This window comes from Styela clava, chromosome 2 (assembly GCF_964204865.1).
Source record: "Styela clava chromosome 2, kaStyClav1.hap1.2, whole genome shotgun sequence".
In the NCBI taxonomy this organism is placed as follows: domain Eukaryota; kingdom Metazoa; phylum Chordata; class Ascidiacea; order Stolidobranchia; family Styelidae; genus Styela; species Styela clava.
This window is the reverse complement of record NC_135251.1, coordinates 15216945-15235626: the sequence shown is the minus strand read 5'-3', so window position 1 is coordinate 15235626 and position 18682 is coordinate 15216945. Positions and strand designations below refer to the sequence as shown.

Here is an 18682-nt window from a genome sequence, read left to right as displayed (position 1 = left end):
GCTGCAACTTTTTTATGATCCGAAAATACACATATCTCTTATCAAAATTTGCATTCCTTGACAAATCATTACTGTATTGGGTACCTATAAGAACATTTACAACTTACTCTTTTTTATGCTGAACAATCGTAGCTCAAAGTGGCTCTCTACTAGACTACATCTACTCATGGGAGCTTCAAAGTGAATTTAAAATCTTACTGTCAATGTGCTTTCGAGTGCTGAACCGGTCCCTAGGGCCTTCCCACTCCATTGATTGTTCCTCTATTTTGTTTTGTAATCTGCATTCTATCAGTTCTATCGTGTAATATTCCATGTGCACAACTAACTTGAATATTTATAAGTCACTTACTTTTAATCTTGACGCGAGACAGCGCCGTCAGAACACAGATAAACGCAGGAAGTCGCACGATGATTTTGAAGCAATAATAATCTGTCAGCACCAAGTCAAGCGTGTCGGCGAATTCAACATCGGGAGAATTTTCCGGAGTTACACGGGGTTGATTAAACCGTAAATATATACTACTACGATTAAACCCTTCGGTACCAAATCCCGGCGTTCCACAGCCAGGGTTGCCAGATCCCAGCAATCAAAAAAAGCCAAATCAAGACACAAAATAAGCCAACAATTTTACCAAGTACAAAAGCCCCATGATTTGTCAGATTTTAAGCCCTTGGCAACGTACCGGTACTGATGATGATGTAGAGTCATCAGCTCAATCAGTGAGGCACACAAATAGAAAGTAAAGTTCCTATAGAACTGTAGAAGGTGAAATAAATATCAAGTGGACAGAATTATTTCACCATTCAATATATACAATACAGGGTGCCGCTTCAGTATGTAATATACCTACATGTCTCTAATTAAACTTGTGATATACCTTAAAAAATTCTCCCTATATCGTACTTTACTATAGAACATTTTTTCACTTTTTAAATTTATAAACCATCAATTTTATTAAAAAATTATCTAACCCTGTGCCGCTCACAGGTGGACCACTAATATCTAATTCAGTAATTTTAGCGTAGTTAATCACATCGTTCGTGAGACTAAATTTGGATTACTGCAATTGCAGAATTAAACTAAAGCTCACATAAACCCGGTATGTTAGTCGTTGCATAAACCATATCAGGCATAATGAAAATTAAGTTATACAACTACTTTTTGGAAACAGAGCTGAAAACTGACAAATAACATGCAAAACTATAAAAACGAGGCAATGTTTACAACCCTGCTTGAACATCTGTCTGAGCAGCTGCAGAAACTGCAATTATTTCTTATTGGGTATGGTTAAGAGTAAATGTAACAAACAAGGGAATCGATGCTCCAGGAAAGCCTGATGTTAAGTAGCTAAGTACAGGTAATAGGCGGTGTGGCTTAGCGTTAGGAATACGCTCGCCACAGCACCTCTAATTACTCTGCGTGGGTTCGCAGGTTCGAATCCCATGCAGGGATGGTTATGTGCGAGAGGATTGCTGGGCTTCTCGCTGTCGTTGGGTGGTTCACGTAACCGCTGGTCGGTTACGGCTTCCTTCGCCACCAAGTCCATGCTTCTGAAAACAAAACAATTTAACCAATCCCATACCCGACTTGGAATGGTAACCGGACGAGAGGCCCTGGTTCGCCATATGGATAAGCCGTCTTATCGGCTTTCCTCTTCCCCGGGATAAATATGTAAATCCTATCCTATTATTCAGTTGTCACACACTAAATATTGTATTTTATATGATTTTAATAATATACACTAGAATAGACTTGAATAAAACCAAAAAAACGCCAAAAAGCCAAACGGAAATTCTGACGCCAAACGTTTTTGAAAAAAGCCAAAATGGCAACCTAAAGCTTTGTTTAGTTTTCTACTGTTTCGCAAGACCTTCGCGACCACACTAGGACCCCCAGGTAAAGGTTGGGAACCGCTGTGCAAGAGGATTGCTGGACTGGACTCATTGTCGCCGTAAGGCAGTACGGTAGGTGGTTCACGCAACCGCTGTTCGGTTGTGGCTTCCTCCACCATCAAGACTTTTGTAGGAGTAATAGGGTAAGCGACCGTATGGGATGCAATCTACGGGTACTCGTATTCAATGTGAAACAGTAACGGGACTGGAAAATGACAGTCCAAGCCCAGTGGAAAAAGTTCAATCAAAGGTGTCTAGTTTATTTGCACAACAACAACATACAACCATAGCATGAAACCAGTAATAATATAAATGTGAAACATTTAATTTAAGAACATCAGTTGAAACCAAATGAAATAGCTGTCAAAATTCAATGTCATTAATCATTTGCCATTTTGAATACATTCCCTGAAATATATTGAACATCAAATCTATTGTAAATTGAACCATGTTTTAAAAGTGTTTCTACGAATACACAAAGGCCAGTTTATTGGTTGGTTTTCTAGCTATAAAATTTAATGAATTCGGGGTATCAATCTCTCAGGATTAGGGATTCAAATCTGGTTCTACTGATTATTAAGACTTTTGACATATCGAACATATTCTAATGAATTATAATTGTTGATTTGAATCTTTAAATTCTCTACTATCCGAATTGATAATAAATTTGCTTTGATTGTAAGTGACTTGAAATGTTTTTCTTTTGTGTTAGGAATGGACATCAGTTTTGAAATCTCAATTAACAACAGCTGAATTAGTTGCTGAATATCAGGCATTTCTATCAAATAAGAGAAGAAAAAAAACGGGATCATCTTCAGATGATGATGATATTGAATTCCAAGATACTGTCAAGAAATATTCAACACAAAGTTCAGACTCTGGATCAGATTTTGAAGGTACATGAATTGATAAACATGGAATTTTATGCAGTCAATGAGCAATGCTTACCCTTCTTTGAGTTAGTTTAACATATAAAAACCCAAAGAATGTAACAAACAATACCCCAAAGTTTGATGAATCTGGCAATACTTTATGAATGAAGTTCTAAATTCTGATATATGCAATATTCTTTTTATTCCGTACATAACAGCATAATGGGTTGTTGTAATTTTTATTTTCCAGATCCGGATTCTGATGCCGATTCTGTGATGGAGGCAAATGTTGAAGAATTTGTTATTAGCACCACCATTGTTTCACCAAACAAAGACGGGAATGGGACATAGGCTCTATAAAATCCTGACCCTCATATGTTCCTTATGAAGCAATGATGATGAACATCAAGTATTCAGTTGATATCAAACGCGTTGGAAATGAAAAACTGATAGACATAACATATGGTACACACATACTCACCCACTCAGGTGCAAAAGATTTAGATGCTTCAATGCTACATTCTGTAAATATGGATGTGGGATGATCTAAAAATATGATTATGGGAAGAGAGATTATATGAGAGTCCATATTCTATGCCCAGAATTTTTTTTTTTAAAACCGTATTCGATTTCAAAAGGCACTTCTTGTATGATGATTTACTAGAGGCTATCCAGTTTAGGAGTACGTGTTGTTATTTCTACTTTTTCTCCTCTATGGAAAATCAGATGAGCTTTACCTATTGCGTATTATGATTTTATAATTGCATTGGTTGTTTTGCATGACAGATTTCATCTTTGATTTCTTGCATATTACTTTGTCAACAACCGCATAGCTTTCCATTCTATCCCAGTAGTGGTTATGAAATGTTAATTTTATTATTATAAATAATAATTTGTGGTGTATATGTTGACCTGTTAATTTTTTTGTCTGTTATTTTTCGACTTAGTATGAATAATGTGGGGAGAATGACTACAATTTTAAAACAAATATTGAACTCTTACAAATTGCTTGGTGAGTGTCTGTCAGTGACTCGTGTTGAAAATATGCTCCAGATTCATAGATTTTCATCAGACATCAGAAACAGTTCTCAAACATATAATGAATTATACAAATACTGGTACAATCGATTTATTTCTGATGACATTCTTGAACCAGAAGAATCCGCGGGATATATATTTGCTCATCTGTTTAACAAAAAAACTGTGAGTCATGTTACATTTGTTGAATTATTTATATAGTTATATGAAGTGGTAAATATATTAGATTGATTTTCAAATTCAGTTTCATTACATGATCTTAATAACTATTTATTAATATCCCAGGGCAAGCGATTGTAATTTTGTCAATGAAAGATAAAACTTTGATCAGATTCTGGTGCTTTTTTTTTATATATAAATGGTCAAAAATTTATTTATAACAGATTTCACTTGTCCCGCAAAGTTGCATGAACAATCTTATACCACATGAAAAGATATCATATGTTAATGATCTATGTGTAAAAAGATTAAAACGAATGCCAATACAATACATCCTTGGAGAGTGGGATTTCTTTGGAGTTAATTTAAAAATGAAACCTCCTGTATTCATTCCGCGTCCAGAAACTGAGGAACTTGTAAAACATGTTTTACAATGCATCAAATGCCGTCTAAACAATCATGGTTCAAAAAACTCACCTTTGAAAGTATGTACTTTTTGTATTATTTCTTCTTGAAATATTTCCCGTATTTGGTTTCCTAGAAAGAATGTTCAAATAGAACCTGATACCTCAATTACTTACTATTTATTCAGTTACTCTTTCCTCTTGCATATTTTTATTGCACAATGAATTTTTATGTGAATGAGGATATATGAATTGTGTGACTAATATTATTAAATGGCTAAGGTTTTTCTGATTCCACACAATATGATAATTTTGTGCTTTCAGATTCTTGAAATAGGATGCGGATCAGGTGCTATCACATTATCCTTGCTGCACAACTTGAAACATGAAAATGTGAAATTTGTTGCTATAGATGCAACTTCTCATGCAGTCCAGTTATCAAAAGAAAATTCTAAACTGTTGAACTTAGACATGTTGACTAAGGTATTGAAACATTTATCATCAACTTCCTTGTTTGTTCACTTTGAGTGCCACAGGTTTTGAATGTCAACTTCTGATTGTGCCTGTATTGGGAATAATTTATTTCAAAGAACACAATATGTGGTAAAAATGTTGTTAAAAGAAACAGAGTCAGTGTTTTGGTTAAATAATCAAAAAACAGCAAAGCTGATTCTGTACTGAAGGTTCAAGAATCTTTTGTTCTGAAAAAAAAATATTGACATGCTGTTTAGATGTTGTTGTTGTCATATGCATGTCCTAAGAAACTATAGCAAATCTGTGTGGTATTTTTTTACACTGATGTAAACTTTCTGTTTGTTTTAGCTTCAGATACTTCACATTGAATGTGGTGTTGCAAAAAGTATACTGCTGGAAAAATTTGCACCATTCGATATTATTGTCAGCAACCCACCCTACATACCAACATCGGATATGAAAAATCTTCCAGATGAAATATCAATGTAAGCTTTTATACCATTGATAGATTATTTAAATAGACCGGTATGAGTTAATGAAACCACTTTATATTTAACAAGATTGAAAAACTCTTTTAAGGTATGAAGATAATATAGCACTACATGGTGGAAATAAAGGCCTTGACGTCATAGACGGAATTCTAGAATTGGCTAAACATATGCTGACAAAGAATGGGTAAATACACTGTTGTTGGAATAGCATCCTGATCATCATCTGGTTGGTTGCAAAAAGTTTGTTAAGCGGTATTACATAACTTGTAATGCCAGGATTCACACATTAATTTCCTGTTCTGGTTGAGAGATGCAACACTTATTGCAGGGGTGGGCAACATACGGCCCAGCCCGCGACGAGATTTTGACCGGCCCGCTAACTGTACATTACATTATGCTATTACATTATTACACTTGTAGTACATTATGATAAATTCATTATGTGTTTTTTGGTCTCTATTTTTTGTAAAGTTCAAACTTTACTTTAAACGCGATTTATAACTTTCTTACTTGCGTTAGCGAATAATTATGTGATTAAGATATTGAATACTGTTCATGTTATAATCCGGCCCGCCGAGAACTTCATTTTCCCACATCTGGCCCGCCGACTAGAGAAGTTTCCCACCCCTGACCTATTATCGCTAATTGCTATATCATCCATCTTTAAACTTGTTGACTTGCTGTAATGTTATAAATGACAGATTTCATCTTTGATTTCTTGCATATTACTTTGTCAAAGATATCGTCAAATTGTCGTAATTAGAATCATTCACGTTTACTCTACTTTTGGTAATACAATGTTCATCTTTCAGGTCAATCTGGCTGGAAGTTGATTCTTCACATTCTTCTATATTTCGAACATCCTATGCTGATTGGATGGTGGAATCTTACAAGGATCTTTTCGATAATTTCCGATTTTGTCATTTTAGAAAATCAATTTAATACATTTTTAATGTGGAATCAATTTTGCAATTTACTTGCAATGGTTACTATTGATTTGAAGGTTATTTAGATTTAGACCGTATTTCCGCATATTCAAACTCTTATAAACTGAGTGTTTACGTGGTAGAGTATCGAAATCAAGATAAGTGAGCTTGAAAACAGGATGCCGTTCTACTGTATGCATTCACCGGTTTCGGACCTACATCTGTTATCATATACCAGGGGTGGCCAACACGTTGATTGCAATTGCCACGTCTCGTGCAGTCGATCGCGTTTATTTTATTAAAATACCACCAAAAATTGCCTCAAGCCAGTTGTGTGTTTTACAACAAAAAGAATACAGTACTTTACATGCGCAATATACACATACAGTATTTGAGTCTGGGCAAGCCCGAAAAGCATATTATTACGTGAAAAATGCAAGTTTTACCGCTGCCAAGGTTTAAAAATGAAGTGCCGAATATCTCGTGTCTAGACTGAGAAAAACGATCCTACAATAACTTCCGCAGTATGCGAAATTTATTGTCTTACTCCATGAGTAGTGTGATAAATTTTATTTGCAGTGGCATCAAAATGCTCAATTTGTTCTAATTCTAAACAAGAGAAGAGTCGCGTTTGGAAGAAGTTAGATAGGCTACTGAAGTTTGAGCAGTCACGTAACATTCATTTAATATTTATTTTTCGCTGTTTGGATAATACTCGCAAGGTTTCTTGGAGAATTTTCAACGCTTACGGATAAAAATTAGACACGCCCTTTATCTGAATTGTATGATTTAAATAATGAAACATTTAATTCGGGTACGAAAAAATATTTAATCAACAACTTAAAAAAATACAAATTCTGTGCCGATTTTAATAATAAATATGCCCACAAAGCCCTCTTATTGGCAGCGGTGGAATTTTTGTATGGGTGTGTGCAGTTATCTGCGCACTCAGTGCCCATTCGTTTTTGCGTGAGACCTTATTACCGATCAGTCGATCGCCATCTATTTTGAAGATTTTAGTCGATCGCGGTCGAAAGCAGGTTGGCCACCCCTGTCCTATACTATAGCATTTGCACTACACCAAATGCAGCGCTAACTGTCTCGATAATTGGCCTGGGGGAGTGCGACCCTGAAGGGTGACCTTTGTGGTCTAGGATATTTTTATTTGGACGATTAAACTAAAGTATAAGATATTAGGTTTCAAATGAACTGTTATAAAATCTTCGTACTGGATTTGGCTAAGAATTGGAAACGTCTGCGCTGAACACTGCAAAAAATGTTGATGGCACATTTGCAACCGTAAACTGCACTCACGGACATCTGTACTTACAGATTTTATCCCCCGCGCATATAGATTCCACCTGTGCCTATTTCCATCCACGAACGTTTGCACCAACAATTGCACCCTCGGACATTGGCATAAATAAACGCATATTTGTACCCATTAACACGCGGGTTCGAATGTCCGTACCCGTTTGTAAACGTTCATGAGCGCAAATGTTCACGGGTGCAGTCTATATGTGGGCGCTTGCAAATGTTCGTGAGTGCAAAATTATATCATATTTCACCAACTGAGGGTTTGCCTGTTATTACTGTTTTTAAATAATAATAACAAAGTCTGCACGAGTTTGCAAAACTTATTGTTACACGTAAAAAAGTGAGAGATTTAGATTCATAAATTTGGAAACACAGTGAAAGGTATTTAGCAGCAAAATATATACAATTAAAAGTTCACCCTTTTACAGTATATGATCGCTAATTTTGAATATAAACTTGTGCTATTGACTGGGTCATCGTTCTTCTATTTTTGCGCCGTGGATCCATATGTTTATAATAAAATGTAGGGATGCTGTAGCAAGAGTGAAGGTAGCTATTGTAAGTGATTCAAAGTCTAACTGTTCACTAACATAAATATCCTAGCAAGGCAAGACAAAATATCTACAGATCGGAAAAGTCAGCGCCGAACATTTTGTTTAAAATGGTGTAAGAACATTTGCACTCGTAAAATGCACCAACAACATTTGCACCCGCATACTTTTGCACCCACGATATTTGTACCTACAGTTATTAGCACCCGCACATGTACATTTCACATTTGCACCCATGTACATTTGCAACCACGGACGTTTGTACCCTGGACATTCCCAATAACAGATATTTGCATAACCGCACATTTGCGCCCATGAACAGGCATGTGCAAATGTACGCTGATTTAGATAAATGTATATACTTGGGCTATCTATATGCGGGCGATAAAATCTGTGGGCAAAAGTAGGGATGCAAATGTCCGCGGGTGCAAAGATAATGAAAGCGACTAAAATGATATCATCTTTCATTAACTAAGTCTTTGCCGGTTACACTGTTTTAAATAATTAATAATAACAAAGTCTGCATGAGTTTACAGAACTTATTGTTACACTTACACTTTCATTTTTGCGCCCGTGGACCCGTATGTGTATTGTTGTGTATCATATAATGTAGGGATGCTGTAGCAAGAGTGAATATAGTTATTGTAAGTGATTCAAAAGTCTACATACTCACCAACATAAATATCCTAACAAGGCCATACGAAATATATTTATGATAGTATGCAACAAGACTCTTGGAACCCTCTGAATGCAAATATTTGTTTTTATGACGGTTGTACTAACGAAAGAGTAGCATTATAAAAGTACGCTATATCAGTAAGAGTTTTAAAGACGAGTACTCGAGTATTAGAAAGACTAGGGTTAAAAGAGAGGTATAAAATGATTTAATTCAGATCTGGCCCACAGCAGAACCCGCAACCGATGCATGTGTCTGTCTGTGAACAATAACCAAAATTCTGCTCGGAACAGTGATTTATCCAATTAAAGGTTGACAATAAAATGTTTAGGTTGTTTTGATACTATAGCCTGAGACGTCTTTTCAAATTGTGGTTTTATATAGTTATTGAGTAGGCTACATTTACTCAAGACGTAGCATCTTTATAGAATTATCTAAATATTAGCGATATTGCAGAAATTGGGGAGAGAGATATTCAAGACAAATCAATCACATCATGGAACGTGAGTTTAGTTCCGAGCTCTATTTAAAATTTATGTTTGTTACGGCCTATATATGCTATTAAAATCATTTTCATTCCTATTTTTGATCGTTTTCATATCTTTTTGATCGTTCTCATATCTATTTTTGATATTGTACAATCAATGGGCCATCTCATCTAGTTGCCCGATTTATATAGTATATATATATGTTTAGTGACCTTCGGTCTCCGGCGCACTAACTGCTAATGTTGCATTGCCCTATCGTCACGCTAATAACCAAATTGCGTAAGTCATTTTTAGCAGTTTTGAGAAAAAAACTTCCTAATAATAAAAAAAAATTTCTTAATAATATTGTTATGCCATTGAGAGTCAATATTTTGCCATGGTTCAATTTTTTGATCGTAGCCAGATTTAAGTTAATTTGTATGATGCAGTTTGAGTTAAGTGACGTCATAATGGCGCACTGTGACTTAGGCAGGAATGTGTCTATGACTTGGGGACATACGCAATTTTGCAACTTTACTATATGCACCAGTCCTGAAAACTAAACATTCCAAAAACGAATGTAATTAGCAAAAGAGCTAATCAGTTTGAATAACAATATTTTTTTTATGTTTAAAAATATATATTTCATCAATATAACACGTTCTGCACACCCACCGAAATAAGGCTAAGATTAAATATAAAGAATAAAACAGCAATGCACCCAATATAAAAGCCAACCAAGGTGAATTGGACTTGGACAGTGAATATCACAAGTGCACGCCTTCCTATCTTGTAGTATAAATTCAAATTAATACGCGCTAAGCTGGAATCAGAGATGCACAAACTCGAAAATGAGAAATCGCCAAAAATGACTTCCGCAATTCGATTATTAGCGTGACGCTATGTTTTCTCTAGTCATTGGCTAATCCATAGCTTTCCTAATCCTGATAGCATCATCAAATCCGATTTACCTAGGGGAATATATATATATATATATATGCACTGTTGGCACAGAAGCTTTTCTCGCAAAAACTACTTCTATAAGCTTGTGGCAATTTATAGCCGCACTTTAGTCAATCCAATCCTGGGCGTGTCAAAATCAGACGGTACATAAAGCTCGCATACGAGTATATTGTAATTATTCGATTCCAGAAAATATAATGAAGTTGCCGATCTACCAGAAGAAAGTTGGTATCAAATTTGAAGTTACCGAAGCAATGAAGCGTGACTTTGAAAAAGACGGATTCATAATTGTCAGGTGCAATGCGTTTTGTTTCATTTATAAGGTATATATATTCAATTAAATAGATATTTGAGTTCGCGTAATGACAGATTCTACAAATACGAAGCATATTCGGAAATTATATTTTAACCAAATTCACCAAACATAAAGCTTCTATATGTACACAGTTGATTGACAAAATTTGAATGACAGAAATTTATTTTCGAATGATGAAATTGCAAAACTGCGTGAAAGTTTGGAATCGCCAGAATCGGAACTGATGAAACGAACCTACAGTGATTCAGATGGCAGGGATGGGAGAATCCGAATAATTCTATGGAATCATCCTGGAGAAGATTATAGCGGTATTATGGGCAGATCCGAAAGAGTGGTTGAGACATGCAAAAAGGTAAAGTTAGCTATCTTTTTAAAATTAGCCTCGCTATTATACTTTCCAATTATTCCTATTGAGTATCTCAGTTATTTTATCATAGTAACTTTTATCTGTAGCCAAGTAACTTACGACCGGATACCGGATATAATTTATCCTAACCAGCACCTTTATCGGTCGTTCTCTATATAAATTCTTTCACAGTTGAGATTATTAGAAACTTATTTAGTAAATTAGAAGTATAATATGCAAATATGTGTGAACAACATTTTATATTTCTAGATATTGGTATCTATTTGGATTTCTACGACCGGACATGATGTCTGTTCAAGTAGCTATTGACGATGCTGACAAAACAAATGGCACATTACAAGTATGTTGTAAAAAGAATAAATAGGATTTATGTTTAGGATAAAATACACATATAAACCATTATTTGAACTACTTTTATCTTATTCATCTTCATAGATGAAATATGAGATCAGTTATTGTCATATATATATATTTGGTGTGTGACACATCCAAAGTAGTTTTATGTCGCCGTGGCACCGCTATATTTTTTATGTTTGGACGACAAAGTGACTTTAGATGTTAAATACGAAAAATAAAATGACGATTTGTTCATGCGTCACATGTTCAAAACTCAGATCATCAGGGGCTCACACAAAATGGGACGAATTTATCACGGCAGAATAGGAGATCAGGCTGGAGCCGACATGGAACGAGTAGAAGCGGTAAGTTGTAGGCCTTCAATGAGGCAGCAAATACAATTTCCACCATTAGGTTTCACTCCTAATCGATGTCTGACATAGAAACCAATGCCTATGACATTCTGGATTAGAATTTTTCAAACTTCCATTTCGTTAAATAGTGAATGAAATACCAACCAAAAAGTCTGCTGTGGTTGTGGTTATACTTTGTGGACAAACATATATGTTATATATATTATGTTAAATAGACATATGGATATTAATATATATTTACATAGAATTATATTCCAGGCTCTGCAAACTATGGGAAAAATATACGTAGACAAGAAAGCAGGCGATGCTTTATTCTTTCATTGCAATCTTCTGCACACCAGCGATCAAAATTTAAGCGATCGACGAAGATGGAGTTACATTATGTGTTATAATCGGTATGTCTGTTTGTTAATCATTTTCTATTGAGACCACGGGGAAGTATATTTATATAGGATAGTACACTTAGATTTAGACAGATCATTTCTAATTTTGATATGATTCTTTTAAGTGTTGAGATCATTGTTTACAATTTCCTATGTATATCACAAATCTGATTTGTTTTGCAGGACAGATAACGACACGTATAAGGACCATTTTCTGAATCAATCGACCTTGATAAAGGTAAGTACTTATTGGACACGAATTGTACGTTGTGTTAAATTATTATTGTTTCCGAAATGATTCCGGACTAAGGAAACAAAGTACCGCCTTCAAAAATGTAATAAACGCCATGCTAAAATTTTTGAGTATCAGTGATTTCGCTAACTCTGATTTCACATGAAAAATGGTACGAATTGTTTGAATTAACCTGCTGTATTTTCCTTATAGGTTCCTGATTCTGCTGTTCTGGAGTGTGACGACTTCACCACCATGGAGGGAAAAATTTTCCATATCCCTGAGCAAAACAAAACATTTTCTTATGAATATATACCGAAGAAGGATGATCAATAACTATTCAATAGATAAATATAATGATTAGCATATATATATTTCCAAATATTGAAACTTATGATTCGTTGAGTTGTTATTATGCAAAAAAATTACAAGATGTCAAAATGTGATCTTAGACAGGCATTCCTAAAATTTTAATGCAAAATTGAGGTGATAGCTAAAAATTCTGCAATTGTATTTTGAAACACTGATTCTAGTTAAGCCCCTACGACTGCGAATATTAAGAGCAGAAGTTTACTGTTTGTTTGTATGATTATCTCTGAACAATATTTAAACAGGCTTGTTCATTATTAACCAAAATGCACAGCAGTTCACTGGCTTGTATTTGTCAAGTCTACATGACAATTCACAAGCAATTGAGTGAGCCATGTGGAGGTGTTATGTTGTTACCAAATAATAGCTCGCAGTGCAGTAATTACCAAGGTACGTCCACGCGGTCGAGGAAAAATTCAGAATGGAGAATTGGTAGCATGCTAGCTTTGTCCCCAATAACGTAGCAATTAAAATAATAAACCTAATACCGTCCAAGAGGGAATGTATAAAATATTTGCTCAGCAACGTCGAAGCATCATGTAGGTCAATATCAGAGTCAGAATCCGTATCAGCGTTCCAGAATGAATGCGATTTCATTTACACAAAAATGTTTCGAAAGTTCATTAAGTATTTTTAATATTGTATATATTCGAAACAGCAATCTTACGCAGCGACCCAAGATCACAGACAAATTTGACATATCGTTGCAAACAGTCGCATACATGTTTAATGGGGTGACCGTACATTTGAACCCACGTACATTTGAACCCATGTGTATATCCACGGGTTCAATCTATATGCGGGTGCTAAAACCCATGGGTTAGGGTTAGTATGGGTTCAACTATCCGAAAAACAAAAAAAATTCCATGGGTGCAATAGCATACAGGTGCAATTGTCATGGGTTCAAATGTACGTGGGTTCAAATGTAATGGAACCGTTTAATGGACATTTATATAAAATAGTTCATAGCCAATTCGTCAAGTGACGAAATACTCGTATATGAAACACTAACTGCAGAAATTTGTAGTCATTTGATTCTTGATAATTTGTTAAACTCGTTTTTTCTAACAGTAAATGTTACACGATATAAGCTTCTCTGGCCAGTCATACCCACTGTTTTACCACAGTCACGCTTCAGTGATTTCTGCTTATTCCAGGCTTCAGAAAAATTTAAAACACTCACCGATTAAATTGTTTGCATACAAAAGGTTATTCCATTTTAGCGTTTTCCGCTCATATAAATATGCGCAACAAACGAGTCTGACTCTTCGGGCGTGGCGCAATCTATTAAGGTAGCCAAATGCCTCGTCATCTAATTTGTGACGCGCTTGGATGGATTAACGAGATTCCCTCTGTCCCTGTCTGCTATCCGGCGAAACCACAGCCAAGGGAACGGGCTTGGCGGAATTAGCGGGGAAAGAAGACCCTGTTGAGCTGGACTCTAGTCCGACTTTGTGAAGAGACATGAGAGGCGTAGGATAAGTGGGAGGCCTTCGGGCCGACAGTGAAATACCACTACTCCCATTGTTTTTTTGCTTATTCAGTAAAGCGAAAAGCGACCCGGCAACCCCGGGTCACACTTCTGGCCTTAAGCCGGCGGCGTTCGGTCGCCGGCGATCCGCTCTGAAGACGGTGTCAGGCGGGGAGTTTGACTGGGGCGGTACATCTGTCAAAGAGTAACGCAGGTGTCCTAAGGTGAGCTCAGCGAGGACGGAAACCTCGCGTAGAGCAAAAGGGCAAAAGCTCACTTGATTTGGATTTTCAGTATGAATACAGACCGCGAAAGCGTGGCCTATCGATCCCTTTGAGTTTGCGAGTTTCAAGCAAGGGGTGTCAGAAAAGTTACCACAGGGTTAATATTCAAATCAGTAATTCTTTTAGCAATTGTTATCTTGGAACACGCTACCAATAAAGTAATAATATAACATTTACTCCATTGAAGCAATTTCGGTGACTCATCAGATACATTATGGAGCGTGAGTATTTAATTTCATAGATCACCTGTTTTATTGTGCGTGATGTTATTACTTATCAATCTTAAGATCGGTAAGTATGTTGATAGGTATTTGTCTGTCTGTCTGTCTGTCTATATGTCTGTTAGATGCACGCGATATCTCACGAAAGCGAGATTGGATCCGCTGCAGATTTTGCATGTGCATTCATCATATCTCGTACCAGAAGCCTATTGATTTTGGATGAATTATGTAGTATAATTAGCGAGTTATTAATTAATTAGTGATGGGACACAAGGTGTCACTATGGAGTAAGAGCGCTGTTTTGGGGGATCCCCTAACTTTCGATCGATAAGTCTTCGGTCTCTGACCGATATTCTCGTTATATCAATGCGGAGGTGGACGTGATGAAACGTAAATCAAAAATTCCCATTATAGTACGACAACAAAGTTGCTAAAGACGCGGACCATAACTGCTAATGAAGCGTATATTTTGATTACGAAATTTTAGACGATGGAACAAAGCTACCAATATATGAAAGGAAACCTGGGCAAAAATTTGAAGTTACTGAATCCATGAAGCATGAATTCTCTAAAAACGGATTCATTATCGTCAGGTTGAATAATCTGTCATATTTAGATTAATCAAATTCATATAAGAGCTGGTAGCATTTTGGTTAGCAATCTTCACAAACGACGTTATTACACCAGTAAGCGAGCCTATAGTGATTTATTTGTAAAATCCATCTGCACAGCCCTACCACCTTAACAATATCAGGTTCAAATCATAACCAACTCCATTTGAAATATTGTGAACGGAATGAAAAGTTCATGGCGAACTTGAATTATTCTAACATCCCAAAAACATGTATATATCTTACGAGGGAATATCTCCTCGAGCTGATTCAAATATTCAAAAACTTGAAATAGTAGAATTTGATTCATTCGATCCGTTATCTTAAATATAACGTTTCCTTATCTTGTTCAGGAACTTATTTTCGGACGAAGAAATCACGAAATTGCGAAAAAGTTTGGAATCACCTGAGTCAGAACTGATGAAAAGGTCTTATAGTGATTCAGATGGCGATGGTGGGAGAATAAGAATAATTTTATGGAATCATCCTGGAGATGATTATAGTGGTGTTATGGGAAGATGTGAAAGAGTGGTTGGAACATGCGAGAAGGTTAAATCTAAATTATTCGTACATTTAAATGGAAAATTAAATTTGACCAAACAGACCCTGTGTTGTCAAATTTTCTAATATGTTTAAACAATCTCAATTTATTTTCGAGAGTTTTGAGCATTAACCATTCATTGCTAAAAGACTTTTTATACATACACTATAATTGCAGTTTTGGGTGAAAATCGAGTTGCTTTCAACAAATGCATATTTTTTATACAAAATTATTCGTATTGACTAAATCGTTCCATAGGCACAATGAAAATAGAATACCGGGCAACTTCTAAATATCTGGGGTGGTCTTAATTTTACAGCTAATCGGAGGAGAGGTTTTCCACTACCATACTAAAATGATTTTGAAAGATGCTCGAACAGGAGGAGCTTTTCAGTGGCATCAAGATTACGGGTGTGACGATTTTTATATTTACTTTATCCTAAAAAAAAATAGTTGATTGTAAATCGGGACGATTTTTATAATGATAATTCAAATATCTATGGTACATTATCAACTTGTTTTCTGCCTACACGAAACTTTGCGTTGCGATCCTTCTGCGGCCAAATTTTGGCCATTTGTCAAGTGTATATAAAAATTTACAAAACAAACCCAATACGGTTATTATGTTCAATAATTATTGTAAGCTCAAATATTGCAGATATTGGTATCTTAATGGAATTTTACGACCAGATATGATCTCAGTTCAAGTAGCAGTTGACGATGCCGACAAAGGAAATGGCGCTTTGCAGGTCGGATTTGAAATACAGACCAAATATATTAATTCATGGTCGAATAATTGTAACAAAACGGAACTATTTTCACCAACTTTGATACTAATAAGATACTGATCCTCAACTTGGCTTAATAAAAAATTTTTCTTTCGTCAAGATATATTTAAATAGAGTGAAATACAACAGCTCCATAGTAATAGAACGCTTTTATCTGAAGTCGCAATTAATGTTATTCGGGGCCGTCGTTTTATTTGAGACATATATAGGTCGTCAAAGGTTCACATAAAATGGGAAGAATTGATCATACCAGAATCGGAGACCAGGCCGGAGCGGACCCGAAAAGAGTGACTGAGGTAAGTTATTCATACTCCGAAAGGGGTGGATTGATACTTCTAAGCGATATATATTACTCAGATTTTCTGGAGCTGGATTGGAATGGTACATACAATTTAAATTGAGCTAAAAAAGTCTTTGCTAATAGCATGAACCTAAACTTTATTGAACAAGTATTAAACAGCCAATGAAGCTGATCAATTTTACTTAGCACAAGAAAATGTTGGGCATCAAATTTATTGATTGCTTGAATCTAAAATGCAAAAAATGAATATTCCAGGCGTTGAAAATTATGGATAAAATATACGTAGAGTTGAAAGCTGGCGATGGATTATTCTTCCACTGCAACCTTTTGCATACCAGCGATAAAAATTTGAGCGATCGCAGAAGATGGGCTTATATTTCTTGCTATAACAGGTTCGTCAATGTGATTGCTATTATCTTACTGCAACGTGGTCATTTTTGCTTTACCGATATGTTACAAAACATTTTTAATTGTATATATATTGAAAAAATTAATTACTTGAAATTAAAAAATTCAATTGGAATAATAATTTTATTTAGCATGTACTTATTTGTTTTCAGGGCAGATAACGTCTCATATAAAGATCATTTTCACGCACGATACACTCCTCTGAAAAAGGTATATATATGTTACAAAGATACCTTAACCTTTGGAGTTATTTCTTCATGTGTGAATTGTTGCAAATCGTAAAAAGATTGAAGTTAGTTTATATCTACCAATCGATTTTGATCATATACCACGGATAACGCCGAGGTTTCTTTTTAATGCACATGTCTCCTTGCCAGGTGCCCGATTCTTCCGTGCTCGAATGTGACGACTTCAATACGATGGATGGAAAATGGTTCCACGTTCCCGATCAAAACAAAGATTTTTCCTATGAATACATTCCAGAGAAAAAACAATAAATTAATTTCCAATTTTTGTTGTCTCGTGTAAATATCATACCAAATATATACCCAAAACTAAACTGCATGTTTGAAACTTCTGGCAGATAAAGAAACATGTAAATAATGCAATAACACTGAATATTCATTAATTGAATTGATAATAGTATTGTTTTAGCGCATCTCAGCTGTATAAGAAACTCATGCTACATTCCTATTCGATGTTAACCTCTTAATCTCTTTCCATTATTCGCCCTAAAGCGCTTCGCGCTATGGTATTTATATTATGAGATTGCTTCCATTTTTGGACAAAACTGTATTGTTTCTGCGGAATTATGTTTATCGTTAATGCTATATCTCGTCACTCTAAACCTAAAGTGATATGATTTTAAGGTAATATATTTTTAGAGGTTCCATGTCTTTAATATTTATCTATTGTTTATATATCTCGGCACATGTAGTAACAGAGCTAAAAGTCTCCATCGAATTCGAGCTACCTGCCGAAAAAAAATATAAGATGGAATGGTTTCATTCCGCTTTACGAATCCATACTATATATACGAGCGGATCCAACTTGTAGTTTTGAGTGCTCTAAAATATAATCACTACATGTCTCGAGTTCAAATGAGTAGCCTACCACTAAATATTACGGGTGATTTCTGGTGAGTAGGCGCTATGTATCTTCGTCTCTCATCGTCAAAATAGTAGAGTGTATACTTTCAAAATGTTATCTTAGTATTGCAAACTATGTTATATATGTGGTAACCTTCAAAAAAGTTCTGTCTGTATAGATACAATCCATTCATTCCATTCTCTTGGTAGACAAGCTGGTCGGACTTATCAATAGGAAATTTGTATGAGTAATAGCTGCGCCGGATGATGAGCGTGACGTTGCCTCATCGATGAAAATATTATGCTCGTGCCTGGCCTTGTTTAGAAATTATTGTCGTGACTGCAGACAGGTTTTGATTCG

General features: G+C 35.5%; 4 protein-coding genes across 5 annotated transcripts; all 4 read left to right on the top strand.

Annotated features, from left to right (window-relative positions):
- Positions 1–610: 610 nt before the first annotated feature.
- On the top strand, positions 611–3712 carry LOC144417946 (uncharacterized). Its single transcript, XM_078109763.1, has 3 exons — positions 611–2143; positions 2606–2789; positions 3016–3712. The coding sequence occupies exons 1-3, from the start codon at positions 2054–2056 to the stop codon at positions 3114–3116; spliced, it is 375 nt and encodes a 124-aa protein (XP_077965889.1). The 5' UTR covers positions 611–2053; the 3' UTR covers positions 3117–3712.
- On the top strand, positions 3117–6295 carry LOC120336649 (MTRF1L release factor glutamine methyltransferase-like). 2 transcript variants are annotated; one of them, XM_039404375.2, is made up of 7 exons: positions 3117–3254; positions 3713–3968; positions 4187–4447; positions 4691–4849; positions 5189–5325; positions 5420–5515; positions 6144–6295. In XM_039404375.2, the coding sequence occupies exons 2-7, from the start codon at positions 3714–3716 to the stop codon at positions 6271–6273; spliced, it is 1038 nt and encodes a 345-aa protein (XP_039260309.2). In that variant the 5' UTR covers positions 3117–3254; position 3713; the 3' UTR covers positions 6274–6295. The 2 variants fall into 2 exon arrangements, with proteins under 2 accessions (XP_039260309.2, XP_077965888.1); XM_078109762.1 differs by having other exon boundaries at positions 3119–3254; positions 3819–3968.
- A 2883-nt stretch (positions 6296–9178) lies between these two features.
- On the top strand, positions 9179–12779 carry LOC120336647 (uncharacterized). The gene is made up of 8 exons (XM_078119013.1): positions 9179–9304; positions 10421–10526; positions 10704–10899; positions 11164–11254; positions 11529–11615; positions 11883–12019; positions 12191–12245; positions 12453–12779. The coding sequence occupies exons 4-8, from the start codon at positions 11198–11200 to the stop codon at positions 12573–12575; spliced, it is 459 nt and encodes a 152-aa protein (XP_077975139.1). The 5' UTR covers positions 9179–9304; positions 10421–10526; positions 10704–10899; positions 11164–11197; the 3' UTR covers positions 12576–12779.
- A 1093-nt stretch (positions 12780–13872) lies between these two features.
- On the top strand, positions 13873–18464 carry LOC120336164 (L-proline trans-4-hydroxylase-like). The gene is made up of 9 exons (XM_039403774.2): positions 13873–14584; positions 15072–15177; positions 15549–15744; positions 16056–16147; positions 16395–16485; positions 16734–16820; positions 17081–17217; positions 17386–17443; positions 17611–18464. Exons 1-9 carry the CDS (start codon positions 14578–14580, stop codon positions 17728–17730), a joined length of 894 nt encoding a protein of 297 aa, XP_039259708.2. The 5' UTR covers positions 13873–14577; the 3' UTR covers positions 17731–18464.
- Positions 18465–18682: the final 218 nt, after the last annotated feature.